This window comes from Pelodiscus sinensis, chromosome 1 (genome assembly GCF_049634645.1).
Source record: "Pelodiscus sinensis isolate JC-2024 chromosome 1, ASM4963464v1, whole genome shotgun sequence".
NCBI lineage: Eukaryota > Metazoa > Chordata > Testudines > Trionychidae > Pelodiscus > Pelodiscus sinensis.
In genome coordinates, this window is record NC_134711.1 from 150363353 (window position 1) to 150391194 (window position 27842).

Here is a 27842-nt window from a genome sequence, read left to right on the forward strand (position 1 = left end):
ACTCCTTCCACACTATTATGTATTCAGTTTTTGCTTAGGTGAATCTAGTTCTTCTATAATACATTTAACAATAGGAAGAGAAGGGGCCCATGCTATTTTAATAAATGTAAAATTATGTACTCTCATGGTTTCCTATAGAAACTACTAGCATTAATTTCACATTTTGTAAAAGTTTATTTTACTATGCTGACTGTAACTCAACTCCATTTATTACTTGTTTTAAAGCAACAGGATTTCTAAAGAACAGTTTAGAGGGAAAAGGCTTCCCTTTCCCCACCCCTCCATGCTATAGTATGGTGAATGAAAAGCACTGTTTCTTACAAAAATCCTGGTGTCATGTTGCAGCTAAAATTAATTCCTAACCTAAGCAAGTACTTCTAAATTCACACAGGCACTAATACATAAATTATATATAACTTATATACACACACACACACAATGTGGTAAAAAATAGTTTAACTTTACCACTCACCTTCAGTGCAAAATTCCTGATGGCTTTCACACTTGATGGTTCAAGCACATTAGAGTTCTCTTATGTCTTTCTCTCTAAACAGTCATTAGCCACAAATCTTATGATTCTGGCTGCATCTAAATTGTGAGTAAACAGATTATATAACGTGGAGAAAAATGCACGTATACTGCCAGCCTTAAAAGCTGAGTCGACCTAGTCATCTGAGATTTGATGCAGACTCATTCCAAAAGACCAAGTCTTTTGATAATTTTTTCCCTTTCTAAAAATATATCTGTTCTTCGCAAGAGTCTGTTAAGTCTTCTCTTAAGATAATCATTGTCAAAACCTTGGACATTTTCCAGCACCTGAGAAACAGTAGTCTTCTCTTTTAAAGTGTGCCACTTCTCTATTTCAACTCTTGTGTTACAGAGCTGTACCTAAAAGGCAAAAAGTTAAATACAAACATATTAACTAAAATTAGATGTAGAGGCTATTCATATTTTCCCTCAGCCATAAGTTTTAAAAAAATGCCTGGTGTTTCAAAGCTGCCTTGGGGGCAGCAGCTATGACACTGATAACCAAGGTTTCAATAGTTGGTCAGGTTTTTCTTTGAACTGAGTACTGCATTGACCACACTGGAAAGATTCAAATGCCATCTAGCTCATCAGTGGAGTACCCACAACTGCCAGCAGCATGTGTTTCTATTAGTGGAGAAAATCTGCATATGCCTCAGTGCACATAACATTTATTCTGCACATGCATGGAAAAAGTCAGAGGGAACAGTAATCATGACTACACAGCCACCATACAGACTGTTCAAGGGTGTTAATGTTAGTAATTCTATGTGCACTTTCAACCTAACCTTAATCTCTTACTATGTTGAACAGATTGGGGGAGGAGGGCTGATACAGAGGAGTGAAGGTAGTAGGATAGTGAACCTGCTGCCACTTCAAAGCAATCCTCCTTGAAATTTAACAATTACTTTGTAATTAAGTCTCTATATTAGTATAAGGGAATGTATAAAATACTGAATATTGGGACTAGGGATGTGAAAGTAACTGTTTACAGTTTAACTGATGAGCCTAGGCTCATCAGTTAATGTGTACGTTATACACAGTGCCTTTCCCCTCTCCCCCTGCTGCCTCTGTATCAGCCTGCGGGGGGGAGGGGAGGGGGAGAATACATGTAGAGAACTGACTTAAAAGCCCCTTCCCATGCACACCAGCTCCTGCCTGCCTTCCCCCTTTCAGCAGTTACACATTTACGTAACACTTTAACATCACTTAAAAATACATTTAGGAACCGTAGTTCTCTCATGCTACATAGCCAAGCTAAGATTGATCATGGAATATATATAGGTCAATCTGTCAAGGACAGCCATAAAAGTCTCAATGGGAATAATATCCTGCCAGGTGACATGCAGGGGAAGAGGGGAATGTAATAATGTAGTTAATTAACTGATAAACAAAAGTGTATAGACTACATGCCTTCTCTCCTCCCCCCTAAAGTAAATTTTTTAAGCATGCTGGCCAGCAGCCCAACTCAGTGCTGGCTTGCACCAGGTCCAGAACCTACCCCTGCTGCAGCTCTGCAGTGTATTAGGAGCCAGGTGGGCAGGCAGCCTGACTCCATTTCAGCTTGCATCAGGTCTGGGAGCTCAGTCCCCCCACCCACTGGGCTACTACCACCCTGCACTGCTGCCACTGGCTCCCTTCACAGACCAGCTCCCACCTGGCAGGGAGCTCCTTAGGAGCTGCCAGCCCCAGCCCCAGGGACTACAGAATAGTCAAGTAACTGATAAGAATTCATGAGGTTAATCAACTATTCAATTAACTGATGATATTTAACATCTCTAGTATGGGCAGCTGAACAACAAAAAAAAGCTCAGGACTATAGTTACTATTTCTGCACAGTGGAAGCCAAGCATTTAGAGTGTGCCACAGCCCCACCTCCTCCAAAACACTGCACCCACATTCATGACTGACCTGAACTTCTGCTAGTTTTGACCTTGCTGCTTCAATTTTGCATTTCAGATGCTCCACATCTTCCTGGTAGAAAATAAAGATTAAATGCAATAGCTATTAAGTGAATTATAGATGGCTAATCCCATGGACAGAGTACAGCAGCCCCTGCAAATGGTGCAGGGCATAATATGTACTGGAATTTCGTATCTGCTCCCCAATGCCTGTGAAAATGATGGAGAAGCCACACTGTACATACATTTCTTGTTATCCTCTACAGTCACTGAAAATCAAATAGGAGGGCACCTTAAAGAAGTGGTCTCCAACCTTTTTACATGTCAGAACAAGCCAAGATCTACCATCCCATCCTTCCCCCAAGACCCTGCCCTGCCCTCGCTATTCTTCTCCTCTCCATCACTTGCTATCCCCAGCCCTTAAGCACTCTACACTGCTGCTTTTTTTTTTTTTTTTAGATTCTTCTGTAAGAAGAGGTTTTTTCCAATATTTGGCCTGTCTAGACTGGACCAAATGTCAGAAAAAACCCTTCTTTCAGAAGCCCCCTTATTCCTTGTGGAACAAGGAATACAGGGGTTACCGAAAGACCATGTTTGCTCTTCCACTAAAACAAGTGGAAGAACAAATGCATCCCTGGATTTAGAAGAGTTTTTCCATGATCTCTCTGGAATCCTGGAAAAACTCCTGCACTCTAGCCGTGTTGAGACAGAATGTGTGGGCCCTGGGATGGGAATGAGGGATTTGGGTGCGGGAAGGGGTGAGGTATAAGGTCTGGGAGGAAATTTGGATGCAGGAGAAGGGGACACTTGTGGGGGTGGAGGCTCCAGGCTGAGGAGGGTTGGTGTACTAAGCAAGCCACAGGCTTGTGGATGTGAGAGGCTCGGGGCAGGGGGGTGCAGTGTATGATGGGCTCAGATCTAGGGTGTGTGCACGTGTGCCCAGGAGTGTTATGAGGCTGTGGCCAGATGGGGGCTTGGCCCCCAATTGAGGGTTTGTTGGCCAGGCTTCATTTTTAAATAAAATACAGTGTCAAACAAAAAAGTTTCTACGTTGTCTTTATGAGAAAGGCAGGGAACCTGTTTTGAGTCAGGGGTCACTGACCCAAAGAAGAGTCATTTGGAGGCTATACATGCGAGATGCAAAAACAAAAACAAACAAAAAAAAAAAAACCACGCCACCAAAAAACTGCCAAGCCTCACTAATATGGCCCCAACTGTGCTGGTGGGAGGAAGGGACATGGTACTGGGTAAGGGTGCTAGTAGGGACAGGGGCAGGGTGCCAGTGGGGGATGGGGAGAGGGGACAGGGTGCCAGTGGGAACAGGGGACAGGGCACCCCCCGCACCTGCCTCCTCCCAGGATTTCCCCCCCTCATCCCCCGCCCAAGCAGGGAAGCCCCAGTATGTGCCTCCTCTGTTGACTCTGCCCCCCCACCCAAGTTTCCGGCACGCCACACAAACCTAGGGGAGGGGAACAGCCAGCACACTTCCAGAAGCTCCGGAAGTGGCGCGCAGCTGCAGGACTTCCATCCACCCCGCAGGAAGCTGGCACCATCTCCATTGTCGCTGGAGGTAGGTAGTGGGGCTTCTTGGGGGTGGGAAAAGATGGGGAGGGCCCCCAAACGCCTCACAATTGACGGGTTGGTGACCAGGGCCTTAAAGGAAATGCTTACAGCACAGTTCCAGGCTACAAAAGTTCTGCACTTCTAGTTTACTTATCTCTAGAGATGAGCAAAAAGGTTTTTCACATGGAAGGAAAAAAAAGTCAACCAAATTTGCTACCGATCCGTAAACAGTCCAAATGTTTGGATGTGTACAGCTTAGTTTTTCTTGTCAACATGATCAGCCTCATGTCCTTCCTTTGTATTTCTAGGCTGAGGCTCCCCCATAAACTAAACTGAAGGTGCTGCAGCTGCCTGAGCTACTAAAGCATAATCTTTATTTTTTAACCAGAAAATTCATGAAAGCTCCATAAAAAACGTGCACAGGCTCTATTTGTAATAAGCAATTTTACCGTTCCCGCACCCCTGCTTTACAAAAGTAAGTAATCTTAACCTGCAAGCTTTGTAATAGTGAGTGGGGAAATTGGGCTTCAATCTCTGCACCTTTATCATGCCGCCACCACCACTTACTACAAATCACCTACTTTCAATGGACCAGGCCTCATTGTCTTTTTTCCATAAACACACTTTTTTCTGTACTCCCATAGCCCTTCCATCATCTTATGCTGCAAACCATTTTATCTGCTGAACTTGTATCCCAGATACTATTTCTTTACAAGTCTGTATACTGTACTCTAGAAAGCCATGGGAATTATTAGGAGGAGAGGTTATTTCTGAAGATAATGGCAACAAAGATAATGGAACATACTTGTGCTTGCTGTACGCTGTGTTCTGCTTCCTGTATCCGTTGTTTACAAAACCCTCTTTCCAGCCTGGAAAACACACACATTAAAAGTGTCCTTAGTATGCTCTCTAATTCTGATGGTCATCAGAACTCCTTTATGGAATTACAGCCTTTTTAATAAATTGGTGTCAACAGGCCAGAGGACAGGGACGAAAGGGGAATATTTAGTTAATTTAAGAATTTGCATGAGGTTATGTTAAATCCTTCAAAGAAGTGACTTCTTCAAAGAAGGGTTGTTCGAAAAATATAGGTGGTTTTAAGCCACAATGAAATCAATGCAGCAAACTGCTTCTTAGATACAGTTCAAAAGACCATTTAGTGCCATCAGTATTCTCAGATAGGCTCTGCATGCTTGTACCTCAGTATGCTTGCCACCACTGAGGAGTTATGCACGCCGAGCGGCGGTAAGCCCCACTCGCCAGCCGCGCGGTTCTGCGCATGCGCAGATCGCTCCGCGCCGGCTCTTCCTGGGTGTAATCTACTCGCAACAAGCGAATAGATTACACTATTTGTTGAGCCCTGTGCATAAGGATCATATTCACTTTTAAATAGGTGTAATTCCAATTAGCATTGGGCATGGAACTCAAATCAGTTCAAATGCTGGTTATTCGAGTTACTGGCAAAAGTCTTAAATAAATACAGTGCCATTCTATTCTGAATGGAGCCTTGAGAGCATGATTTGAAATATGCACATTAACTGAAATGCAGTGAAATTAGACTTTTCAAGGGCTTAACAACTGGGGAACCTCTTCTGACACAGTGAAATCAGTGGGACTTGTTCACAGCAACTTTTGCATGCACCCACAATTTGGACCCTGATGTTTTGTATTTGTGACATTTCTTATCTTCCCATATAAGGCATATGCTAACACTTGTTGCCCTCCCTCTCTGTACAGCTGAATGGACAAAGTGTAGGGAACATCCAGCCAATTGGAATTTGGGATGTAATAGTGTGGTCAATTAAACAGTTAACACTACCCCAATACATGCATCCCCCCCCCAGTAAATTTTTTTTTAGAGGGCTGACCAGTAGCCCAACTCAGTCCTGGCTGGCACCGACTCCAGGAGCTACCGCAGCTCCTACAATACTTTCAGTGCAGAACCACAGTGAGGGTAGCTCCCAGAACCCGGCACAAGCTGGGACTGAGTGCTTGTCGTCAACACTTTTGTCAACTATACGATTAACGAATTACACACTTAACATCCCTAACTAGAGTGCAGCATTTAGACATCTATTCAGTATGCAGTTAACCCAATATCAACACAGATAGCTTAGGAACTGCACAAATGAGCCCCATGCTTGCCAGAATATATATTTATAGAAAGTTTCTCACAGCTCAACTTTTCTACTCCCGCAGAATGCGCTACATACATGGTAATAAGTCCACCACACTTAGTTTCTTCTCTGCATCCCTTTAATGTAATTCAACAATCCAGCCTGAGACACAAAACCCAGCTTGCACTTGTATTATATATAAGGATGGCTTTTAAACAAGGGATGTTAGAGCGCAAACTAAATGTTTAAACAATGGTTAATGGTGTCAGTTACACTAAAGTCCTGGGGAAGGTGACTTCGCTGCTGCAGGTCAGTGAACTTCCTCGCTGGGAACTGGTTAGGCAAGAGCTGCTCACTCTGCTCCAAGGGAGGTTTCCCTCTGGCAGCAAAGCTAAGTTTTCAGGGGATAAGTTATCATCGGTTAATACTACCGACTACATGCATTCTCTCCCCCTACCCACCCAGTTATTTGAGTTACTGGCAAAAAAAAAGTCTTATGTAAATACAGTGCCATTCTATTCTGAATGGAGCCTGAGGATTCAGTTGCCCAAGCACAGCTTTCTTACATTAGGCTTCCGAGTCCTCAAACTGGGAGAGGAGAGGGGTTGAGGGAGGAAGGGAAGCTGTAGCTTACGTTTATTCCACAGTCCTACTTTAGTCATGGTATGTTTAAACACTATGAAGTTGCAATTAAGTGTATTAATTAGAAAAAGATTTTCAACCTCCCTCCCCTCCAAAAAAACCTCTAAACCTACTGGTTTCTTCTACCTTATTTCCTGTTTCTGAGGCAACTGGGCAAGGGAATGTTTTAGCATCTTTAGCTCTTTTTGTAGTGCCTGAAGTTCAGCCTTCTCCTTCTGTTGGGTAAGCTGCAGTTTCACAGGATTCAGTTGCCCAAGCACAGCTTTTGGTGGCAACTTTTCAACAGCGTCAGGATCCGTTCTCTTACCCAGGAATGCTCTTCCAAGTTCGACTGTTCTATCATAAGAGGCTTTCTAAAGTAAAGACAGAAAAGAAGAGGTTACTTACCTCGTAACTGTAGTTCTTCGAGATGTGTTGCTCATGTCCATTCTGATTAGGTGTACGCGCGCCGCGTGCATGGATTCCGGAGCTTTTTTCCCTTAGCAGTATCCATAGGGCCAGCAGGGAGCCCCCTGGAGTGGCGCCAGTATACCAGTGCATATATACCCCTGCTGGCCCTCCCACCCCCTCAGTTCCTTCTTGCCGGCTCCTTCCGACACGGGGAGGTGGGTGGGATGCAGAATGGACATGAGCATCACATCTCGAAGAACTACAGTTACGAGGTAAGTAACCTCTTCTTCTTCTTCTTCGAGTGCTTGCTCATGTCCATTCTGATTAAGCGAGTCCCCAGCCATGTCCCCCCTCCGGAGGCGGGGTCGGAAGGTGACTAACTACTATTTTATTATTCTGCAGAACACAGAACTGCCGTCCCGATGGCAGCATCCTCCCTGGCCAGATGCGTGATTGCATAATGCTCTGCAAAGGTGTGCACCGATGACCAGGTTGCTGCCCTGCAGATTTCCAAGATTGGCACGCAGGCCAGGAACGCCGCCGACGTTGCCTGGGCTCTAGTGGAATGTGCTGTTATGCGCGGCAGTGGTCTACCCGCGCCCTCGTAGCACAGTTGAATGCAGGAAGTAATCCACAAGGATATACGCTGCGCTGAGACTGGCTGACCACACATCCTTTCTGCCACTGAAGTAAACAATTGAGTTGACTTATGAAACTCTTGTGTCCTATCTATATAAAAAGCCAACGCCCTCCTAACATCCAGGCAGTGCAGAGCCTGTTCCCTGGGCGACGCGTGTGGCTTGGGGTAAAACACTGGCAGGTAAATATCTTGGGACATGTGGAAGTGCGAGACCACCTTGGGAAGAAACCCCGGGTGTGGACGCAACCTCACCTTATCTTTAAAAAACACCGTGTAAGGTGGTTCTGAGGTGAGATCCCTAATCTCTGACACCCACCTGGCCGAGGTAATGGCCACGAGGAAAGCTACCTTATAGGACAGATGTATCAAAGAGCATGAAGCCAGGGGCTCGAACAGGGGCTTCATAAGGGCAGTCAGGACCAGGTTAAGGTCCCAAGCCAGTACCGGAGGTCTCTCATATGGCATCATCCTGTTGACTCCCTTTAGAAATCTTTTAACCAACGGATTGGCAAAGATAGACCTTTGGCCCCCCCGGCGTGGAAGGCCGCTATGGCCACCAGGTACACCCTTAGGGAGGCTGTAGCCAGGCCCTGTTTCCACAGGTGGAGAAGGAATTCCAGGACAGTCGGAACCGCCCCTTCACCTGGAGCGAGCGTCCTGCCCTCCAGCCAAGAAGTAAACCTCTTCCACTTAGCCTTATAAAGGGCTCTAGTGGACGGCTTTCTGCTTTCTAAGAGGACCTCCTGGACTCCTCTGGAGCAGGCTCGCTCCGACACTGGGAGCCACTGAGGAGCCACGCTGCTAGGTGGAGAGATGGAAGGCTCAGGTGGAGTGTCACCCCGGCCTCGCAGCTCTGAGTGATTAGATCTGGCACTGGGGTAGCCTGAGCAGGCTCTCTACAGTCAGATCCACCAGGCTGGTGAACCAGTACTGTTGAGGCCATACTGGCGCTATCAGGATGATCCGGGCCCTGAACCTCTGCACTCCGAGGAGTGCGTCGTGGATCAGAGGGAATGGGGGGGAAGGCATAGAGTAGGCCCCTGGGCCAGCTGACCTGCAGTGCATCTCCCCGAGAGCCCAGACCGTGCCCCATGTACGAACAGAACTCCCTGCACTTGGCATTGCTCAGAGTTGCAAACAGGTCCAGGCGGGGAAACCCCCACCTTTGGAAGACCCCGTGAAGTACATCCCACCGTAGCACCCACTCGTGCGCCTGGATCGAATGGCTGAGCCTCTCCGCTAGCCCGTTCCTGGTTCCCGGAAGGTGAGATGCCTCCAGGAAAATACCGTGGGATACACAGTTCCCATAGATCTAGGGCTTCCTGGCACAGGGGAGAGGAACACGCCCCACCCTGCTTGTTGATATAGAACATGGCTGTAGTGTTGTCTGTCAGCACCGCCACCACTCTGTTCTGTAAGTGGGGAAGGAACGCCCTGCAGGCCAGCCTGACCGCCCGCAGCTCCTTGATATTTATATGGAGGTGAGCCTCCTCTGTTGGCCACGTACCTTGCGTCCTGAGGTTGCCCAGGTGAGCGCCCCATCCCACGTCCGAAGCGTCCATGACCAGCTGCACTGACAGGGACGGTTTGGTGAATCGGACCCCCGCACACACCATGCCCTCATCCTTCCACCAGTCCAGCGAACGAAGAATGTCCTGAGGGATAGTCACTACCTCGTCTAGCGGCGACCTCAAGGGGTTGTGCGCTACCTTGAGCCACCCCTGCAATGGGCGCATACGCAGCCTGGCGTGTTGGACCACGTAAGTGCCCGCTGCCATGTGGCCTAGGAGCCTCATGCAGGTCCTCGCTGTAGTAGTCGGGAACTCCTGCAGCCCCTCTACCCGAGAGCGAATGGTCATAAATCTGTCTCTCGGTAGGGACGCCTTGCCCAAAGGCGAGTCCAGATGGGCCCCCACAAAGTCTATGACTTGCGTGGGCTCTAGCAGTGATTTGGCCTCGTTTATGAGGAGGCCGAGACACTCGAACAAAACCCTGGCCCTTGAGACATGATCCAACACCTGTTCTCGAGACTTGCCCCTTATGAGCCAGTCGTCCAGGTATGGGAACACTTGGACCCTGTGCCGCCGCAGAAACGCGGCTACCACCATCATACATTTGGTAAAGACTCTCGGGGCTGTACATAGTCTAAAACGGAGGACCGTAAACTGGAAGTGGTCCTGTCCCACCGTGAACTGTAGGAATTTTCTGTGACTTGGAAAAATTGAAATGTGGAAGTACGCATCCTTTAAAACAAGAGCAGCATACCAGTCCCCCTTTCTGAGCGATGGGATGATGCAGTCTAGCATCACCATCCTGAACTTTGTCTTCCTTATAAAGGGTGTTCAGGTTTCGGAGGTCTAGTATGGGACGCATACCCCCTTTCGCCTTGGGTACTAGGAAGTAGTGGGAGTAGAAACCCTTTCCCCTTACGTCTGGGGGCACTCTTTCTATGGCCCCTAGCGTCAACAGGTTGGACACCTCCTGCTGAAGGAGTGTCTCGTGAGAGGGGTCCCTGAAAGGGAAGGGGATGGGGGGGTGGGAGGCAGGGTAGGAAAGGAAGGGGATAGTATATCCCTGCTTCACCAGATCTAGGACCCAACGGTCCGACATGATCTTTAACCATTCCTGGTAAAAGAGGGAAAGATGGTCCCCAAAGGGTGGACAGATAGGCGCTACTGGTACTCTGCCCTTCAAAATGAGGGCTTAAGTTTGGTGACCGGGTGACGGACCTGAGCCTCTCTCGGAGTCTGACCGAGGGCCCCTACGCCTGCCTCTGAAGAGGTCAGGGCGGCTATTTTTGCGGCCTCTCCTGTGACCCCATCATTGTTTTGCCCCCTTCTAGGGTAGAGTCTAGTCTGGAAAGAGCGCCTCTGAGGCGCCGGGGTATGTATCCCTAGTGACTTCAGGGTCGCTCTTAAGTCCTTCAAGCTACGCAGCTTGGAATCACTCTGCTCTGAAAACAAGGCCGGCCCCTCAAAGGGTAGGTCCTGAATGGTGGTCTGCACCTCGGGTGGGATGCCAGACACCTGCAGCCAGGCACTACGCCTCATAACAACCCCTGTGGCCATAGTGCGGGCTGCCGAATCAGCTGCGTCCAAGGCCGCCTGGAGAGAAGTACGCGCCACTGCTTGTCCCTCTTCCGTCAGGGCCCCGAATTCCTGGCGGGATTCGGGAGGAAGCTGGCTGGCAAATTTCTGCATAGACACCCATGTGTTAAAAGCATAACGCCCCAGCATCAGTTGCTGGTTAGCTATATGCACCTGGAGGCCCCCCGTGGTGTAGGCCTTCCGGCCAAGTAGGTCCAATCTCCTAGGCTCCTTCGCCTTCAGAGTAGGACCTGGAGGCCCTTGGCGCTCCTTCTGCCCAGCGGCCTGAACCACTATGGATCCCGGAGCTGGGTGGGTAAAAAGATGCTCGTGCCCCTCCTGGAGTACACAGTACCTTCTCTCGACACCCTTCCGGGTCGGTGCAATAAAAGCCGGCGTCTGCCACAGAGTTTTAGACAGCTTGTCCACCATTTTATTCAGCAGGAGCGCCACTCGACCAGGGCCCGCTGCCGCTATGATGTCCACCATAGGATCCAGGTCCTCGTGAACCTCCTTGTGCTGGACCGCAAGATTGACCGCCAGCCTTCGGAGCAGCTCCTGGTGCGCCCTGGAGTCCATCGATGGGGGCTGGGGCACGGGGTCAGCCAGGGCCTCGTCTGGTGAAGAGGACGAGAACTCCCTTGAGGGAATTGCCTCTTCCTCAGCTATCTGTGCCCCTGGTTCCCCCTGGGCAGAGATTTCCACATAAGTTGAGCCCGGCTGGGACATAGCCCCCTGCCCCTACCAATAACCGGGGGTCTTGGCATCACCACCATAGACAAGCTGTCTCCAGGCGGGGGGGGGGCTGTCAAGGGGGTGGCAGACGGGGTGCTACTCCTTCGGGACGACCCCGCTGCTGGCCCCGTAGGGGGAGGCCCCTGGGCCTAATGGTATGCCCAGGGCGTCCAGAAAGCCCACTGGGGTTGCCCCTGCCACTGGTCCGCCGGCTCCCAGTGAGATGATCTGACCGATAAGCGGAACCTATGACGGGGCCATGACCTATATGAAGACCTGGCCAATGCCACCAACTCGGCCTCCGACTTTGAAGAGTACTCTGATGCTGACCAGGGAGGGGCCGATGAAGCCTGCACCCTTCCCTGGGCTGCCATGGCTGGTGGCTTACCCCTGTGCACCGCACGCAGTGCTGGTGGGGGCATGAGTGGAGGTCCTTGCTGCGGCGGTACCCTGCCCAGCTGCATCTGATAGGCCGGTACATAACCCTCCGGTGCCGTCATGTGCAGCGGCGCCGCACCCTGCTGCTGCGCTCCCAAGGTGTAAGCAGGGATCGGTGCCGGGAGAGGCATCAGCGTCGGTGCCGTGCGGGGCACCTGCTGTGGCACCGCAGATGGCGCATAGTACGGTGCGGGGCCCTGCACCGGTATACCGGCACCACTCCAGGGGGCTCCCTGCTGGCCCTATGGATACTGCTAAGGGAAAAAAGCTCCGGAATCCGTGCACGCGGCGCACGTACACCTAATCAGAATGGACATGAGCAAGCACTCGAAGAAGAATGCAGTGTTTCATTAACAGGAAAAAACACATTTATTGCACAAATCAGCAGGTTTCATATGTTAGAATGCACATATACTTGGTTAACAGATGGTAAACGCTATTAAACACTCATACTTCTAAAAACTACAAATGATCAGGTGTTTATTAGAAGATGTCATCTTAAAAGCAAGATCTGCAGCAGCATAAAGGTGTCTAGCACCATGCTTTGCCATTGGTTCAGTAGCAACTAATTTAGAAGCGTGACACTTCTGAATCAGTAAGACTACTTCCTGCACTATCTGGGTATTTTTAGATCTTCCACATCGAAGTTCTGATCCAACACAATAACTTATGAAATACAACGATCATAGCACACCTACACAAGCATTCTTCATATGAAGGTTTAAACCACCTTCACTCACAACCACAACTCCTTTTAGGTCCTTCAAACAAACATAGGCACACTAGAGAGCAGGCAAACAAGTTATTGCTCATTTTCTATAAGTTGCTGTTTAGCACCACAAGGAACTCCCACCCTATGCACTCACAGGAAGATACTCTAGCAATACAATAATAATAAGATGATATATGGAGATATACCATCTCACAGAACTGGAAGGGACCTTGTGGGGTCATCAAGTCCAGTCCCCTGCCCTCACAGCAGGACCAAGTACCATCCCTGACAGATTTGCCCCAGATCTCTAAATGGTCCCCTCAAGGATTGAGCTCACAACCTTGGGTTTAGTAGGCCAATGCTCAAACCACTGAGCTATCCCTCTCCCTATATAGAACATTAAACCACAAGACCTATCCAATCAATATAAAAACTATTACTTGAACTGAAGAAAGGAAACAAAACTTGGCAGTATTAATCATGCATCATAGCTTATACAGAATTGGTCAGTTACCATATGTACAATCTCTTCGTGCACTTTCTTTCGCTGTGCCAGGAGCAGCTCCTTTGTCTGAACCACACTGATTAGTTCCTTTTGTAGATGTAAATATTTTGCCTGCAAAAGCAGTTTGGATCTTAGTATCACATACAAAAGTTATTTAAGTACTGTATATAAATACAAAGCATTTCCAGTTAATAAAAATAAAAAATAATCTGGAGTATACAAAAATAAAACAAACTTTTTACTAAAAACATTTGTGATTCATTTAAAAACAAACAAACAAACAAACAAACAAACCCCAAGCCACTGTGTAAAGTTAAAAATCAGATAAAATATTGGAGCTGGTTGCTTACCAGTCTGTATTGCACATAACTTTGCTTTTACTGTTACACACATTTACAGAGCTATTCATCAGCATCTCTCACCCTAGGATGGCCAATATCTGTTTTTATTAAGCCATGTAAGTTGCAAGCTTTATTTCTGTGTTACCGTACAAACACAATACTATATTGTTACAGAGAAAATGACCTGTTGTATTATATTTCAACTTCATAGCTTTTCAGATCATTAGGTTCCCAAGTGATTTTAATAGATGCTGGCACTGAAAACCTAGACCAGCTGTGTGCTGGAAGCAGGAGCCGGAGCAAGCTGCATGAACCAAAAAAGTGCAGTAGATGCTGCCAAAAGTCAGTAAAAGTACTATCTGCTCTGCACCGTAGTGAGGAAGCCTGGCACTCCATTGCCAACAAGAAACTCCACGGCAGTTGTGTCAAGCCCAGGAATGTATGTGAAGGGGAAAAGATGGCAACAAGGTCAAACAGCCAGCCAGCCTCCAGCCTCCGCCCTGATGTCTAAGCAGAAATTGGGGAATGAGTTAGGGCATGAGACTGCATGCTCCACCCATGCATCAGATCTGCCCTGCACCTTGGTGATGAGCTAGGTGTCTCCAGGCAGAGATCTGGAGGTCAGTGACCCTGTGTGCTCTGCCCACCCTCTGATCAGCATTTTTTTAAAATACAGGCAGTCCCCGGGTTACGTACAAGATAGGGACTATAGGTTTGTTCTTAAGTTGAATCTGTATGTAAGTCGGAACTGGCGTCCAGATTCAGCCACTGCTGAAACTGATCAGTTTCAACAGCGGCTGAATCTGGATGCCAGTTCTGACTTACATACAGATTCAACTTAAGAACCCCAGGCATCCCCAAGTCAGCTGCTGCTGAAACTGATCAGCGGCTGATTCCAGGAAGCCCGGGGCAGGGGCTTCCTGTAGTCAGCCACTGGTCAGTTTCAGCAGCGGCTGACTTGGGGACGCCTGGGGCAGAGCAGCTGGGGTGCTGCTGGGTTGGTCCAGTAGTGACCAGAGCTGCGCTACGGGACCAACCGGCAGCGCCCCAGCTGCTGTACCACAGGCGTCCGGAGCAAAACCGCGGAGCACGGGGGCAGTGGGACAGCACAGACGCGCCGTGGCTGTCCTGCTGCCCTCAGGCTCCGCGGCTTTGCTCTCCTTTGCTCCCCATCCCCCTGGTCTGCAGACCAGGGGGACGGGGAGCAAAGCGGCAGAACACGCGGGCAGCGGACAGCCCAGACACGTCTGGGCTGGCCGCGTGCTCCGCGGCTTTGCTCTGCTTTGCTCCCCTGGGCTGTCCGCTGCCCGTGTGTTCTGCCGCTTTGCTCCCCGTCCCCCTGGTCTGCAGACCAGGGGGACGGGGAGCAAAGCAGAGCAAAGCCGCGGAGCACGCGGCCAGCCCAGACGCGTCTGGGCTGTCCGTTGCCCGCATGTTCCGCCGCTTTGCTTCCTCTCCCTGGTCTGCTGGAGACCAGGGAGAGGGAGGGCCCCGTTCGTAACTGCAGATCCGACATAAGTCAGATCCGCGTAACTCGGGGACTGCCTGTACCCCCACAGCAATAGTAGCAATTTCCAGAAAACATTAGCCCTAATTATGACCATACTAAGCCAGTAGGTTCATACTGTACTATAATGTCAATCCTGGAGACATTGATCAAGAAATTTATAAAAAGTAAGTTAGTTATGCTCTTTCCCAAACTTACTAGACTGACAGCTCTGGAGACCTCCATTACAGATAGAGCACTAGCAGTGCAAATGTCCCCAGCTGCCCTGCTAGTTTGCTTCAGCTCTGAACACGCATGGATAAAAGGATGCCCATTTAATCTTTGGTCTCTCAGACTACTAAAAAGGGTACAAATTATACTACCAGAGAAATTCTGCACCAAAAACTTAATTCTGCACATTATTTTAAAATTCTGCAAAATTCTGTGTATTTTATTTGCCAAAATAACACAATATCACACCAGTTTTAATTATTTTCTCAATGTATTTCAAAATGCCTATCAGCAAGTATGCTGTCAATGCAGAAAACAAAAATGATTCACTCAGGAGCAGACACTTAATGAAACCTCTAAGACAACTCATATCCAGTTGAGGGTGCTAGAGAGGGCTGTGAGGGACTCCCTGACCCAGACAGATGTCCCCTACCTCTCGAGCCCAGCTATAGGCTCTTCTCTGTATACTTTTTCCTGACAGAAGGGACTGGGCATGGCCCTGGCCTTCCTCGCCCTTTGCCAGAGTCAGATCTCCCAGGTCCACTCCCATCCCCAGGCAAATGAGGGTCAAGCTGGTCAGCCAGAGTGAGCACAGACTCTATCCCCATTAGGATGGCCAGTGGCTCTGCAACCCCAATTCTGCAGACAAAACATGAAATTTTACGCAAATTCTGCATTGCACATGCAGAATTCCCCTAGGAGTAAAATCAGTACCAGGACACAGTTTTGAGCTACTTGACTACTGGCTAGACTAAACTTATTTCACACAAATTACAAACTGTTATTAGATATTAACAATCTGGACTGAATTTGAAAGCTAACCCCCCCTCACCCTCACAAATGCAGGGATACATGTCATCAGAGGACAAATGAGCTGCCCAAAGGGGAAAAATCTCAATAACTGTGTAGGAGAGCACACCAAGAGTGGAATACATATGTACAATAACTCAAAAGAAGTGCACAACTTTGTGGCAGCAAAGTGATACCAGAGATTTAGAATTTGGTTTCTTATTAGAGAACTTGCACTGTTACAAAGTGACCAATAGTTCTAAGTGCCCTCTTCCTAGTCTATGTGGGGGTGAGGGAGTGGAAGAGAGATGACTAAACGGATTTTTGTGATCCTTACATTTTAAGATGGAGACTAAAAGACAGACAGCCTTACCTTCAATTTCTGTGCTTGTTCTCTATTTTTCATGTATCGAAGGAATTCTATATCTTCTTTAGTGCATTGGTAGTCTTTTATTCTGTTAATCATCATTGATACATTCATCTCATTCAACCCTAATCAAAACAGAAAAACAGTTCAAGGAACTAGAAGCTGAAATAGAGGCTCATTACTGCCAAGTATCTGTATATGCTCCAAATCTCAGGATAGATCCAGTGCCACTATCGTCAATGGGAGTTATTTAGCATCAGTTTTAATAGGAATAAAGATTTAGCTCTTAAAATGCTCTGACAATTATGAGGTGAGCAAAAAGTCACTTATTAGCATGGTAAAAACAGGAAAGAAGCTGTCTGCTTTGTATTCGATAAGCAAAGCAAGGACTTCCTTTCTAATAACTTATGAGACGCTACAGAGGACGGTACTGGGAAAAACACTGTACAGGGAATTTTAAATGAAGATCTCCTGCTAATCTTTAAAGCCGCAATAAAAACAAAACAAAAACAAACAAACCAGTGCTGCCTGTATCAGACACCTCTTTTAGAAGCTGCCGTGATCAATCATTAAAAAGCTTTAAACAAATAAGACACAAAGTCAGAAATATTTTCAGTGTCATAACTTTCTGAAAGTGAGAGGAAGCAGAACTTCAAGTTTAATAGCGATGCTCTAGCATGATAAATAGAATCAAAGTTAAGTAGAAAAACTGCAAACAGGAAAATGCTTCTAACAACATCTATTAAGCCATGGACTTGTCTCCTTGGGAAGTGTTGGAAGCCCTGCAAGTCATTTTAAATAAGGCTGGACAGCAATACAAAATATATTGTGAAGAAACTGACAAGAAGCTGTGAGGAAAGAAGACAGAACTCATGTCTTCTGTTCTCCAACTTCTATAATAATAAGTGTTGCAAGAATGTGAAAATACATGGGCTTGGTGGGACGCTGCACAGCGGGTGACTGCCATTACTGAAGAAGCACTAGGCATAGCTACCATGCAGGGAAAGGTGTCTCCTCTGTGGAAGTGTGGTCCATTTAAAAAAAAAAAAAAAAAAAAAAAAAAAGCAAAAATCAGAAAATGGGGACTGCATGTTAGCACTTTTCCCAGAGATTCATATACAAGGCCTCGGAATGACAAAGGAGAATTAAAGTCATCTACTTAGTCCAGCGCTTGGTGAATTGATTTAGCTAGATTTTGTTTTGAATTTTTTCTGGTTCTAGATGTTAGAACAAACATTACTAAAAAACAAGGTATGCTGATGACCAGGGCTTGATGAATGGCAGAAAAAGCCACTCGCCAGCCCCGCACTGCGCATGCGCAATATGGGCCTTGCACATGCGTGCGCCAAAAACAAACGGGGCGGGGCGCTCAGCTGAAATCTACTCACCACGGGCAAGTAGATTCAATGCTTTGTTGAGCCCTTCTGATGACAGTAACCTAAATAAATTACCTTATAACTATGAAAATAGGCACTGTTAAAATTAGATAAATATAGAACGAGCAATAGATTTTATTTGCAATGGTACCGATTGAAACTTTAGTTCAGCACCCAAGCAGTTTCAAACAAGAGAATTTTTCAGACCATGAAAGGTCAATGTTGTCTAGCAACATTTCCAATGCTACGAGGTTTGTTAGAGGACATTTGGGGTAAATTAGAGATAATTAACAGCACAGAATGCAGAGCTAGGCCTAGTGGCTGTAGACAAATTGTATGGGACCGGGAGAAACTTGGCCACACTTATGAAAAGTGGACATCCAGATAAATAAAATAATTCCTGATAACAGATTTTTCCAGACCAGAAAGTTCTGGACTAGAGGGGTTCAACCTGTACTACTAAAGTCTTCACACCCATCCTAAACTTGCACATGAATTGTGATATATTTAGGAACACATTAGGAACACATTCAGAAGCAAACTAATGGACAAGCATATTTTAAACAAAATGCTCTCTATAAAGATAACAAAACCAGTACATGCCTTGAACTGGTATCTCACTTATTCTCCTGTTTGTTGAAGTAGTAGTGAAACACTTTGGTACCGGACAATCTTGCAGCGGTTCAATTTGTTCATGTAAATTTCGCTGTAAAGGGCAGATGTTTACTATTAGTAAACCAAAAAGAGGCTACATAAAGAATATAAGCTTCTTTGTACAATAGCTGTTGAACAGGAGGATAGAATTCAGGAGCAGGTTCTATATACAGGGATTCAATATACAAGTGACTGAGCATTCAATCCTTTCTACATAAAGCCTGGTCTATACTGGAAAACTAGGTTGATGGTATATCTCTAAGCGATGCGGTTAAGCCAACAGCATGGAACAGACAACTCTAGGTTGATGGGAGAATTTTCTTGTCAACCTAGCTACCATTTCTCCAGGAGGTAACCTCTCCTATTGCTGTAGATAGCATCTACACTGAAGCATTAAAACTGCTGCAGCTGTAGCAATCTGTGTATAGACAGGCTCTTGGATTAGTCAAAATGGGCTGTAGAAAGCAGATAATAGCTTTAAATACCTTAGTAGTAAGTTTATTCCTGGAAAACCTCACTTTTTCCTTGTGAATTATTTTAGGAGTTTGTCTTTTAAGAGCTCTTCTTAAAATGGTCATCTGGGACTTTTGCTTGGCTTTGCAATGAATTTTAGAGGCATTTGTGAAAAAACAACATGCACTTTCTAAACAACTAAACTACTACCTGTAGCTGTCTTTCCTGAAACTGGACTCATGAAGGCAGATATTTACACTCTACAGATTTCATCAGGGCAATCTGTCCACAAAAAATCCTATTCAAGTAACTGTATCTCCACATGGTCACAAAGATCTGCCTGTGCAAGCCAAATTCAGGATCAGAACCTAACTATGCAACAAATTCCTAAAAAAACTACAGTGTGGACTTCAAACAATCTATTTTTTTAAAAATCTTCCTATTCCTATCTCTAAGACTACTAGAAGACTTACTGGGCATTGCCCAGATCCCGTCCAGGGCAGTATGGGCCAGGCAATTTGCCTGGCTGACCTAGGGGCCACAAGGGGAGAGGGCCACAATCAGAGTGCGTCAAATAATCGATTTTAAAGAAAATGTTCACTCTCAACTGTTTGATAACCATTAAAAGATGTTGATTTATAACTAAATATACACTTTCCACTAAATTTGGTTCTTCTTGCTAACCAGGAAGATGCTCTATCTACAGTAAACTTCCGATAATCCGGCACCTTTAGGACCCAGGGGGTGCCAGATTATCAGATTTGCTGGACTATCGGAAGGGGGGGGGGGCATGAAGGGTCTGGGGTGGGGGGGATGCCACCCCAGACCCCTCATAGTTCCCCCTTCCGATAGTCCGGCTCTGCCCCAGGCGTTCCTGATTCAGGCACTGCTGGTCAGTTTCAGCAGCGGCTGAATCGGGGACGCCTGCAGCAGAGCAGCTGGAGTGCTGCCGGGTTGGTCCGGTAGCGCCGACCCTTGGCGCGACGAGACCAACCCGGCAGCACCCCAGCTGCTGTTGGGGACGCCTGGGACAGAGCAGCTGGGGTGCTGCCGGGTTGGTCTCACAACGCTGCTCCTCGGCGCTACTGGACCAACCCGGCAGCACCCCAGCTGCTCTGCCCCAGGTGTCCCCAAGTCAGCTGCTGCTGATACTGATCAGCGGCTGACTCCAGGAAGCCCGAAGCAAAGCTGCTCTGCCCCAGGCTTCCTGGAGTCAGCCGCTGGTCAGTTTCAGCAGAGGCTGAATCAGGACGCCTGGGGCAGAGCAGCTGGGGTGCTGCCGGGTTGGTCCCGCAGCCCCGAGGGGCAGCGTTACGGGACCAACCTGGCAGCCCCAGCTGCTCTACCCCCGGCTTCCCCGATTCAGCCGCTGGTCAGTTTTAGCAGCGGCTGAATCGGGGAAGCTGGGGGCAGAGCAGCTCCAATGGTCCGGCTGCCCGGAGCACTTCTGGGTTCCTGATAGTGCCGGACCATCAGGAGGTCTGGCATCTGATGGTCCGGCACATCAGAGTTTTACTGTATCTAAAAACATACATATTTTATTTAAGCAATTCTATAGTACAACTTTCATTTGTTCAGATTAATATTAATATTAAAATTTACATAATTTTTACAAGTGATTTATGTCAAAAGTGCAGGAGGTTTAGAACTTGGAATTTAATTAAAATCCAGCTATATGCAAGTAAACATTTTAAAATTATTTTATTAAATACAATTTCCTAATGCTAAATATGTAAGCAACATATTATCAAAACATATTTTGCATTTAAAACTGACTAAACAAAAGTAGTGTTAGCTAATCAATTGATAGATTATTTCACATCACCATGGACCTGATTTTCCAAGATATTTTATGTGGGATTTTCTGAAGTTTTTAACCAGCTTAGGTGTGTAACAAATTAGTGGAAGTTAGACACCTACTGGGGTTTTCAGAAGCTTCTAAGTGCATCTTGAGATAATCTCACCCCATGCCTTCAAGAGGTTTTAGAATTAGTAGAGCTCTTCCTCTCTCACCAGGTTTTTAATTTATTAGCGAAGAAGAAAACAACTAATCTCTGGCACTGATAAAATTGATCTGCAAAAACTAAGGTAGGGTATCAGTGTTGTATTGTCAAATTTCACACGTCACTGAAAATGTAACTAACAGCATTTTCAACTAGGGATGTAAGCGACTAGTCAACTATTCAATAAGCAAATGCTTATCAGACAGTCCATTTGACTAGTTGCTTCCCCCCGCCCCTTGCTGCCTCTATCCAAGATAGACAGTAAGGGGGGAGGAGGGGAGGGGAAGAGTAGGAGCCAGTGCACCAACTCTGCAGGGAGCAGGGTAGGCAGAGGCACAGCGGGAAACGACGTAAGCGGGGGCTGCTTCAGTCCCTGTTCACGCTAGTTCCCACTGCAGGCGCTTCTGCTGAAATGTACAAGAGCCCCGAGGCTCATTTCAAAAGCAGAAGTGCTGCAGGAAGCAAGGGGGAGCCAACTCAAAAGCTGGTTCCCCCCAGCACCATCTCGGTGTGCCGCCTGCCTCACCTCCTGCTGACTCTGTCTGCAGGGGTCCCAGCAGGGAGCTGGGCCCCATGGCCAGGGGCTGTTGCCGCCAAGCAACCCCTGTTCACAGCGACCCCAAACAGGGGCTGCTTCGGCACCCAACAGTCCCAGCTCACACTGATCGCTGTGCCTCTGTATTTTAAATGCAGTAAGAGCCCAGTGGCTCTTATTATATTTAAAATGCAGAGTTGCAGCATGGGTGACTCTGGAGCTGACACAAGCCAGGACTGCTCAGTTCCAGCTTGAGTCGGCTCCTCTGGAGCTACCAGAGCTGTGGCTCTGCAGAGGCGCTTATCAACTAATCATATAGTCAATACAATAATTGTATTGCATTTTAACATCCTTATTTTCAATAGACATGCCCACATGTTTGCAGAACTACTGGTCTTTTTTCCCAAAAAAGTTTGCATGTTTATGACAGTTAAAATCGTACATAAATAATTTTATAAAATCATTACACTAAAATCTCTTTACTCTGGCAACCCTAGGAAACAAGGTATGCTGGACTGAAGATTTTGCCAGGCCAGGGAGGGTGCTGTGGGATCTGAGTCTGCGCATGAGCAAGATGAGGAGAGGGTGCTTACCTGGTACCCTGCTCCTTGGGGGACACACAGCTCCATGCTGCTCCCAAACACCACCTCCTGCCACTATGGGAGCAGAGGGGAAAAGCCACAGGGGAAATGAGTCACTGTACTGCCCTACCTGTGGGGCACCCTGGCCTGCCACAGACTGGGGCTGCTCCACTGGCATGGCTGAGCAGCCTCTGTCTGCAGCAAGCCAGGGTGCTTGGCTAGGTAGGATGTGTGTTTTTCACCTCAGCAGCGTCCTTTAACTGGTTAAACACTATGTTTAACCAGTTAGCCAATTAAACAGGATTTTACACCCTATTCCATGCCAGAGGTGTTCCCAGATTAGGGACACCTGGAGCATGGAGGGTCAAGTGTATTTGCATAAAACACAATATCAGCTCTAAAACAACTGAAAAATATCTTACCTCATCCTCAACAATAGGTGATGCCACTTCTTTGCCATTTTCTAGAATGTCAGTGGTGTTGTGTTTGTCATCCGGCTGCTGCGTATGTTGGCAAATGGAAAATTTTCTCCTGGGGTAAACCCATGTATCTGAAGCACGAGTCTTTACAGAAGTCTCCGCCTTCAAAAGCTTCTCTAACAGATCAGCATCAACTTGTAATTGAAATGCATCACATTCTGAACGACTAGGTTCAATTACATCTGTTGGATGTCTCTCATTCAGTACCATATGGTCCTTTAAAGCTTCTAATAAAAATTTCCCTTGTTGATTTACATAATTAGGGGTACGAGGAAGTTCTCTTCCTGTGGGAATAATATGGTCTTTGAAAGTTGTTATACTCCATTCTCCTAATTCAGGAATTTTTTTCAAAGAGTAATGTTCTTCTCCCACAAAATCAGTTGCTTCAGATGGCAACAGTTGTAGGATCCCTGAAGCACTTCTTGGAGTTTTCAGACCAAGACAGAGAACATTCTGAGGAACTGGACAAAGGCTTTCATATTTGATTTCAGATTTTTTCTTGTATTTGCCATTCTCTCTCTCAGTCATGCTAAGATTACTAATTTCACTGAGAATATTTTCAGCTTCATCTTTATTCAGGGCAGTTTTAAAGAAACTTGCATCTAATTCCCTTGTCTCCATTCTTCTCCCAGTTGTAAAAAGCATCTCATATAGACTAAGGAAAATGTGAAGAAAAAAGTTAATTTTCTTTGGCCTCCATAACAGGAAAGAGTCTTTATAATATCCGAAGAAAAAAAAACTATAAATTATTTTCATATAACTTGAGACAAAGGTCCATCTAAAGTATGGTTCTATTCAATAAAATGCCACTTTCTTATTCAAAAGTGGAATTCTACTTGTGTATTCAGAATCAAATCTATTTACATAAATGACTAAAGTCTATTGCTTTTCAGCACTGTTAGCCCTGCAGAGCCATTACAATAGCGTAAAAGTTGGACTGTCTTCTGGCTCACTAATCATCAGCAGAATTGTGGCCTTGGTCATTAGGGATGTAAAAGGTTAACCATTTAAACCAGTTAACATTGTGGCCTTGGTCACAAGGGATGTAAAAGGTTAACAGTTTAAACCAGTTAGTGTTTAAACTGGGTAACCAGTTGGATGGCCAACCAAGCCAAGCTGGAGCAGAGCTGGCTGCGTCACCTGCACTAGAATAGCAGGAATGCAGCCACAGTGGAGTGACCCACCAGGAATGGCAAGCCCTGACTCCAGCTAGGTGGCGCTGGCAGGCAAGGTCATAGCCAGAGCAGCCCAGAAGAACCCAGGCAGGACCCCAGCCTCAGCCAAGCAGGAGTGGTGGAACCCAGTCCCAGCTAGCCTGAGAGGGACAGCAGGACCCCATCCCAGCTGCACCAGAGCCCCAGCCATCCTGAGTTGGCCTTGACAGGCTGGTAGAATCCCGGGCCTGGCCACCCTGAAGTGGGCTGGTAGCTTCCAGCTCTGTCTGCCAACAGTTAACCAGTTATATTGTTTAATTGGTTAACAATTTTCATGGTCATTTACATCCCTATTGGTCACTGTTACTGAATTTACAATTGCCAAAATCCTGACGAGAATGTTTTGGTATTGAGGTAACCAGGAAAAATCACCTTTACTTTTAAATCCCCAATACGAACTTGCATGACTTCTAGTCGTAAAAATCAAGGTGTTGCTTATAAAACAAGCACTTTATATTGAGTCATTGAGAATCAACAAACATGAAGCCTCTCTATGCCATTTTAAAAGTCAATTTTCAGAGCAGAATTGCTCTTGAAGATCCTGAGAAAATCTGAGCTGCAGACTTCCTGGATTCTCTGCGAGAGCAAGTAACCTTGCAATAAATTACACAGGAAATTGCCATGATCAATGCAACTTCAGACATGTCAAAGGCTATAGTCATCAACATTGAAGACTTCTGCTGAATAAGTTTGAGCTACAGAAGGCATCTTTGAGAGTTAAAATAAAAAATTAAAATGAAACATTTTAGTCCACGTCTCCCTTGATTTTATAAAATTCCTGCCTCCTCCAAAAGAAAGTAAAAATTAAGAACAAAAAACCCATACATCTGGGCTTCCACTGTGAATGCAAGTTTCAGGCTAAAGGAAAAAAGATGTTATCCAATTTGGGTGGCAGAAACATAGGAGACTGAACTGGGGTAAGGTTTCCAGTGTATGTTTTTTACAGTATAGCCACCAAGTAAACTCACTAGTGGAGACACCACAAGCATGAACCTTAGGTCTTGTTTGTTTATAAATAACCCAGCATCACTAACTCAGAGGCAGGCAATAATTTTTAAAAGGGGACCACCTCAGAAATTTCTGAATTGGTGCTGGGCCTCCAACAGAAGAGGCAGGGCCTCCAGCGAAAGAGGCCAGGCCAGGCGACTTATTGTGCTCTCTCCCCATCCCTTGAAAGAAATACCAGCTGTTGTAAAACAGTTCCCTCTTGGTGCCTAGCAGGAGATGACCACACACACTCTCCCTGCCCCCAGACCAATCACTGTGTGAAGTCTGACACCCACAAGAGTGTGTGGTGGCTAGACACACAGCCGGCTGTTTTAAAACAGCCAGTGTCTCTCTAGCTGCTTTGCGCCCCTGGAAGGGTGGAGACAGGACACGAGAGACTTTGTGCACTCCCAGTTCCCAGGCCCTGATGGACCTGGGGGCAGGGAGCACGCAAAGCTAACCCCTCTCCCCCGGCCAAAGGCACTAGCTGCAGGCACTCTTGCAGGGGAGGGGAGAGTTTGTGCGCTCCCCTCCCACCCCTAGGCCCTCACTGGCCTGGGGATGGGGGAACAGCAGGGAACCCAGGGGACAGATCCATTGGCTTGGCAGGCTAGATTTGGCAGCAAAGGGCTCTTTGCCCATTTCTGCTGTAACTACTTTGACTTTGACTCTGAAATAATAGGACAAGCCAGGGTCTGCACCAGCAGACGGGTAAATTGAGTATTAGTTTGGTGAAAACGCTGGCTCACCCATGGTCCTGTTAAACCAGTTTTAACATTAGTGGTTTAGCAAAATTGATTTAAAAATCGGTCCTGTTAAACCCCTGAAAGTTCCGAGCAAAGGGGAACCTCAACCAGTTTAACACTGGTCTTTGATCCACTTTGAACTGGTCAGCTCAGGTCTCAGGTTTAACACACACACCCCGCCCCCGGAAGGGGAGAGTAAAGGAGGCAGCGCAGCCTGGCGGCTAAAGCACAGGACTGAGCCGGCGCTTGCTCCTGGATCTGGGCCTGGCTACACTTGTGCGGGAAGCACATGCCCGGCTAGCAGGGGTAGATGGCAGCGGCGCGGGCAGCAAGTCCCCTGCGGGCCTGGCTACGCACCCAAGCGGCGCCTCCCCCATCTACTCTGCAGCGCGCAGCAGCGGGACGAGGCCTCTCCCTGCCGCGCAGCGCCCGCCCCGCCTCACCTCAGGCAGCGGGGAACGTGCCACCGCCAGGCCCCGCGGGCACCAACCCCCACAGCGCCCGGTGACCCGACAGAACCAGTATCACCCCAGCGCGCGTCTACACAGGAGCGCCTAATCCGAATTCAGGCAACCGGGAGTGGGGGGAAGAAGCGGCGTCAGGAGTCCCCGGCGCAGCTGCCGAGCAGGACCCGCGCGCCGAAGCACTCGCCGCCGCCTTACCCGCCGCGGCCGGCCCCGGTCCTTATAACCGCTTCTACCTCGCAGCGCCCAACGGCCGCTCTTTCAAACGGCCGCTCCTGGGGGTTTCATTGGGCAGAACGATCAACGCTAGTCGCCAGCTGATTGGCCAGCCGCTCCAGGCCGCTTGGCTGGCTACCTCTCCAGCCAATCAGAGGCGAGCAGCCATGCCGCTGCACCAGTGATTTCTTAAGGGGTGGGAGGGGCGGCCCGCTCGCTGCTGGCTGCCCCCTAGAGGCCGGCCCAGGAAAAGCAGGGAAGGGAAAGCCCTTACCGCCCCCCCATCTCCTCCCTACCTGCGTGTGCGTCACACACCAGCTTCTGGTCGCAGTCCAGTTCCCCGAGCAGGGGAAGAGAGAGTGGTGCCCTTTATTTTCATTGACAGCCGCTGTAGCTGGAGCATCATTAACAGTCACACAGCAGTAAATAGGGAAGGGATGAAATGGAGTCAATGTGGATTTAATGCACAACACTGTAAATCTGACAGAAGGGAGCTGAATTTCACCAATATAAATGAGCTGCTTCAGGCCCAGGTTAATAATCTATAGGGTCAATAGAATTTCTTCATTCCAATAAGATACCTGGTGCTAGCAAAATGAACAAACTATTTTGGTTACATCTCATAAAAGGGCCATACTCTATCAGATCTGACCAATCAGGCTCCATTTTCAAAACACAACAAACGCTGAAAAAAACCATTTTAATTACAGTTATTAGGAGATAAAGAATAGTATACTACTGTTTATAGCATCTATGCCCTGCAGTAAACTGCAATAAAACATTATTTCATTTTTGTGACAGGTACTTAATACTTAGGAAGAATACAAATTACCTGATCAAAACCACATGTGCTCTGCAGAATCATCAGCAAATTTTTAAAGCTGAAATGTTTCCAAGTACTGGTTAAAGCATTCAGTTACTAAAGCAAGAAATACAATATAAATGCCTACAGACAAGATGAGCAAATATAGAGAAAATGCACATGACTTCCCTCAAATGCACAGGAGGATGTGAAAGGATTCTCATGATGGGAAAAATGTCACAAATGCAAATCTAGTTTTATTGAGACACCATGTGACGAGTGTCAGACTTTTCATTTGTACTTCCCATGAAAGATGGTGCCCGCAGGAGCAAAGAACTTCTAGAGCCAAATCAAGTTATTGTTTCAGGACTATCTTAGAGGAACTGAATCCCCAATACCTTTGATTTTCTTTGGAAACCCTTCATCCAAGTAATTGACAAGCCTCAGCTTGCGAGATCACAATCATAGCTCACAGATTCATTCATCACATACTTTCTGTAAGTCCATGCCAGAACTAAATCTACAAGTATGTCTGCCATGATGGTTTTGTGTTTCCAGTCTACCTTATTCTCCTGGAACTACTAGAAGCCTGTCTGATCTGCCAGTGAAAGAAGAGGGGAGATACAGCTCATATCTCCAGGAAATTCCTGCCTCTGTCCCTAAATTCATGTTTGCAGAATGCTTCATCAACCACAGATGACATCTTCAAGACAACTTTCTTCTCTTCAGTGACAGTGTCCCTTTTCACATAGGTATTTTTAACAGGCAAACCTAAGCAAAATTGGTCTAGGGGAGTTCCCCACACCCCACCAAAAGCCTCATAATAATGTAAAACAGTTATTCCTCTGAAAAGCACTCCCTAGC

The 27842-nt window shown here is 47.0% G+C and overlaps 1 protein-coding gene across 3 annotated transcripts; it reads right to left on the minus strand.

Annotated features, from left to right (window-relative positions):
- Window positions 1-690: 690 nt before the first annotated feature.
- Window positions 691-27753, minus strand: LOC102443686 (uncharacterized). Of its 3 annotated transcripts, none has more exons than XM_075914979.1 (10): window positions 26159-27753; window positions 22493-23204; window positions 22083-22145; window positions 18448-18550; window positions 16475-16593; window positions 13264-13365; window positions 6875-7101; window positions 4795-4858; window positions 2437-2499; window positions 691-888 (listed from the first exon to the last, which is right to left on the minus strand). In XM_075914979.1, the coding sequence occupies exons 2-10, from the start codon at window positions 23192-23194 to the stop codon at window positions 691-693; spliced, it is 1641 nt and encodes a 546-aa protein (XP_075771094.1). In that variant the 5' UTR covers window positions 23195-23204; window positions 26159-27753. The 3 variants fall into 3 exon arrangements, with proteins under 3 accessions (XP_075771094.1, XP_075771020.1, XP_006130743.1); XM_075914905.1 differs by having other exon boundaries at window positions 25940-27753; XM_006130681.3 differs by lacking the exon at window positions 22083-22145 and having other exon boundaries at window positions 25940-27753.
- Between the last annotated feature and the right edge of the window lie 89 nt (window positions 27754-27842).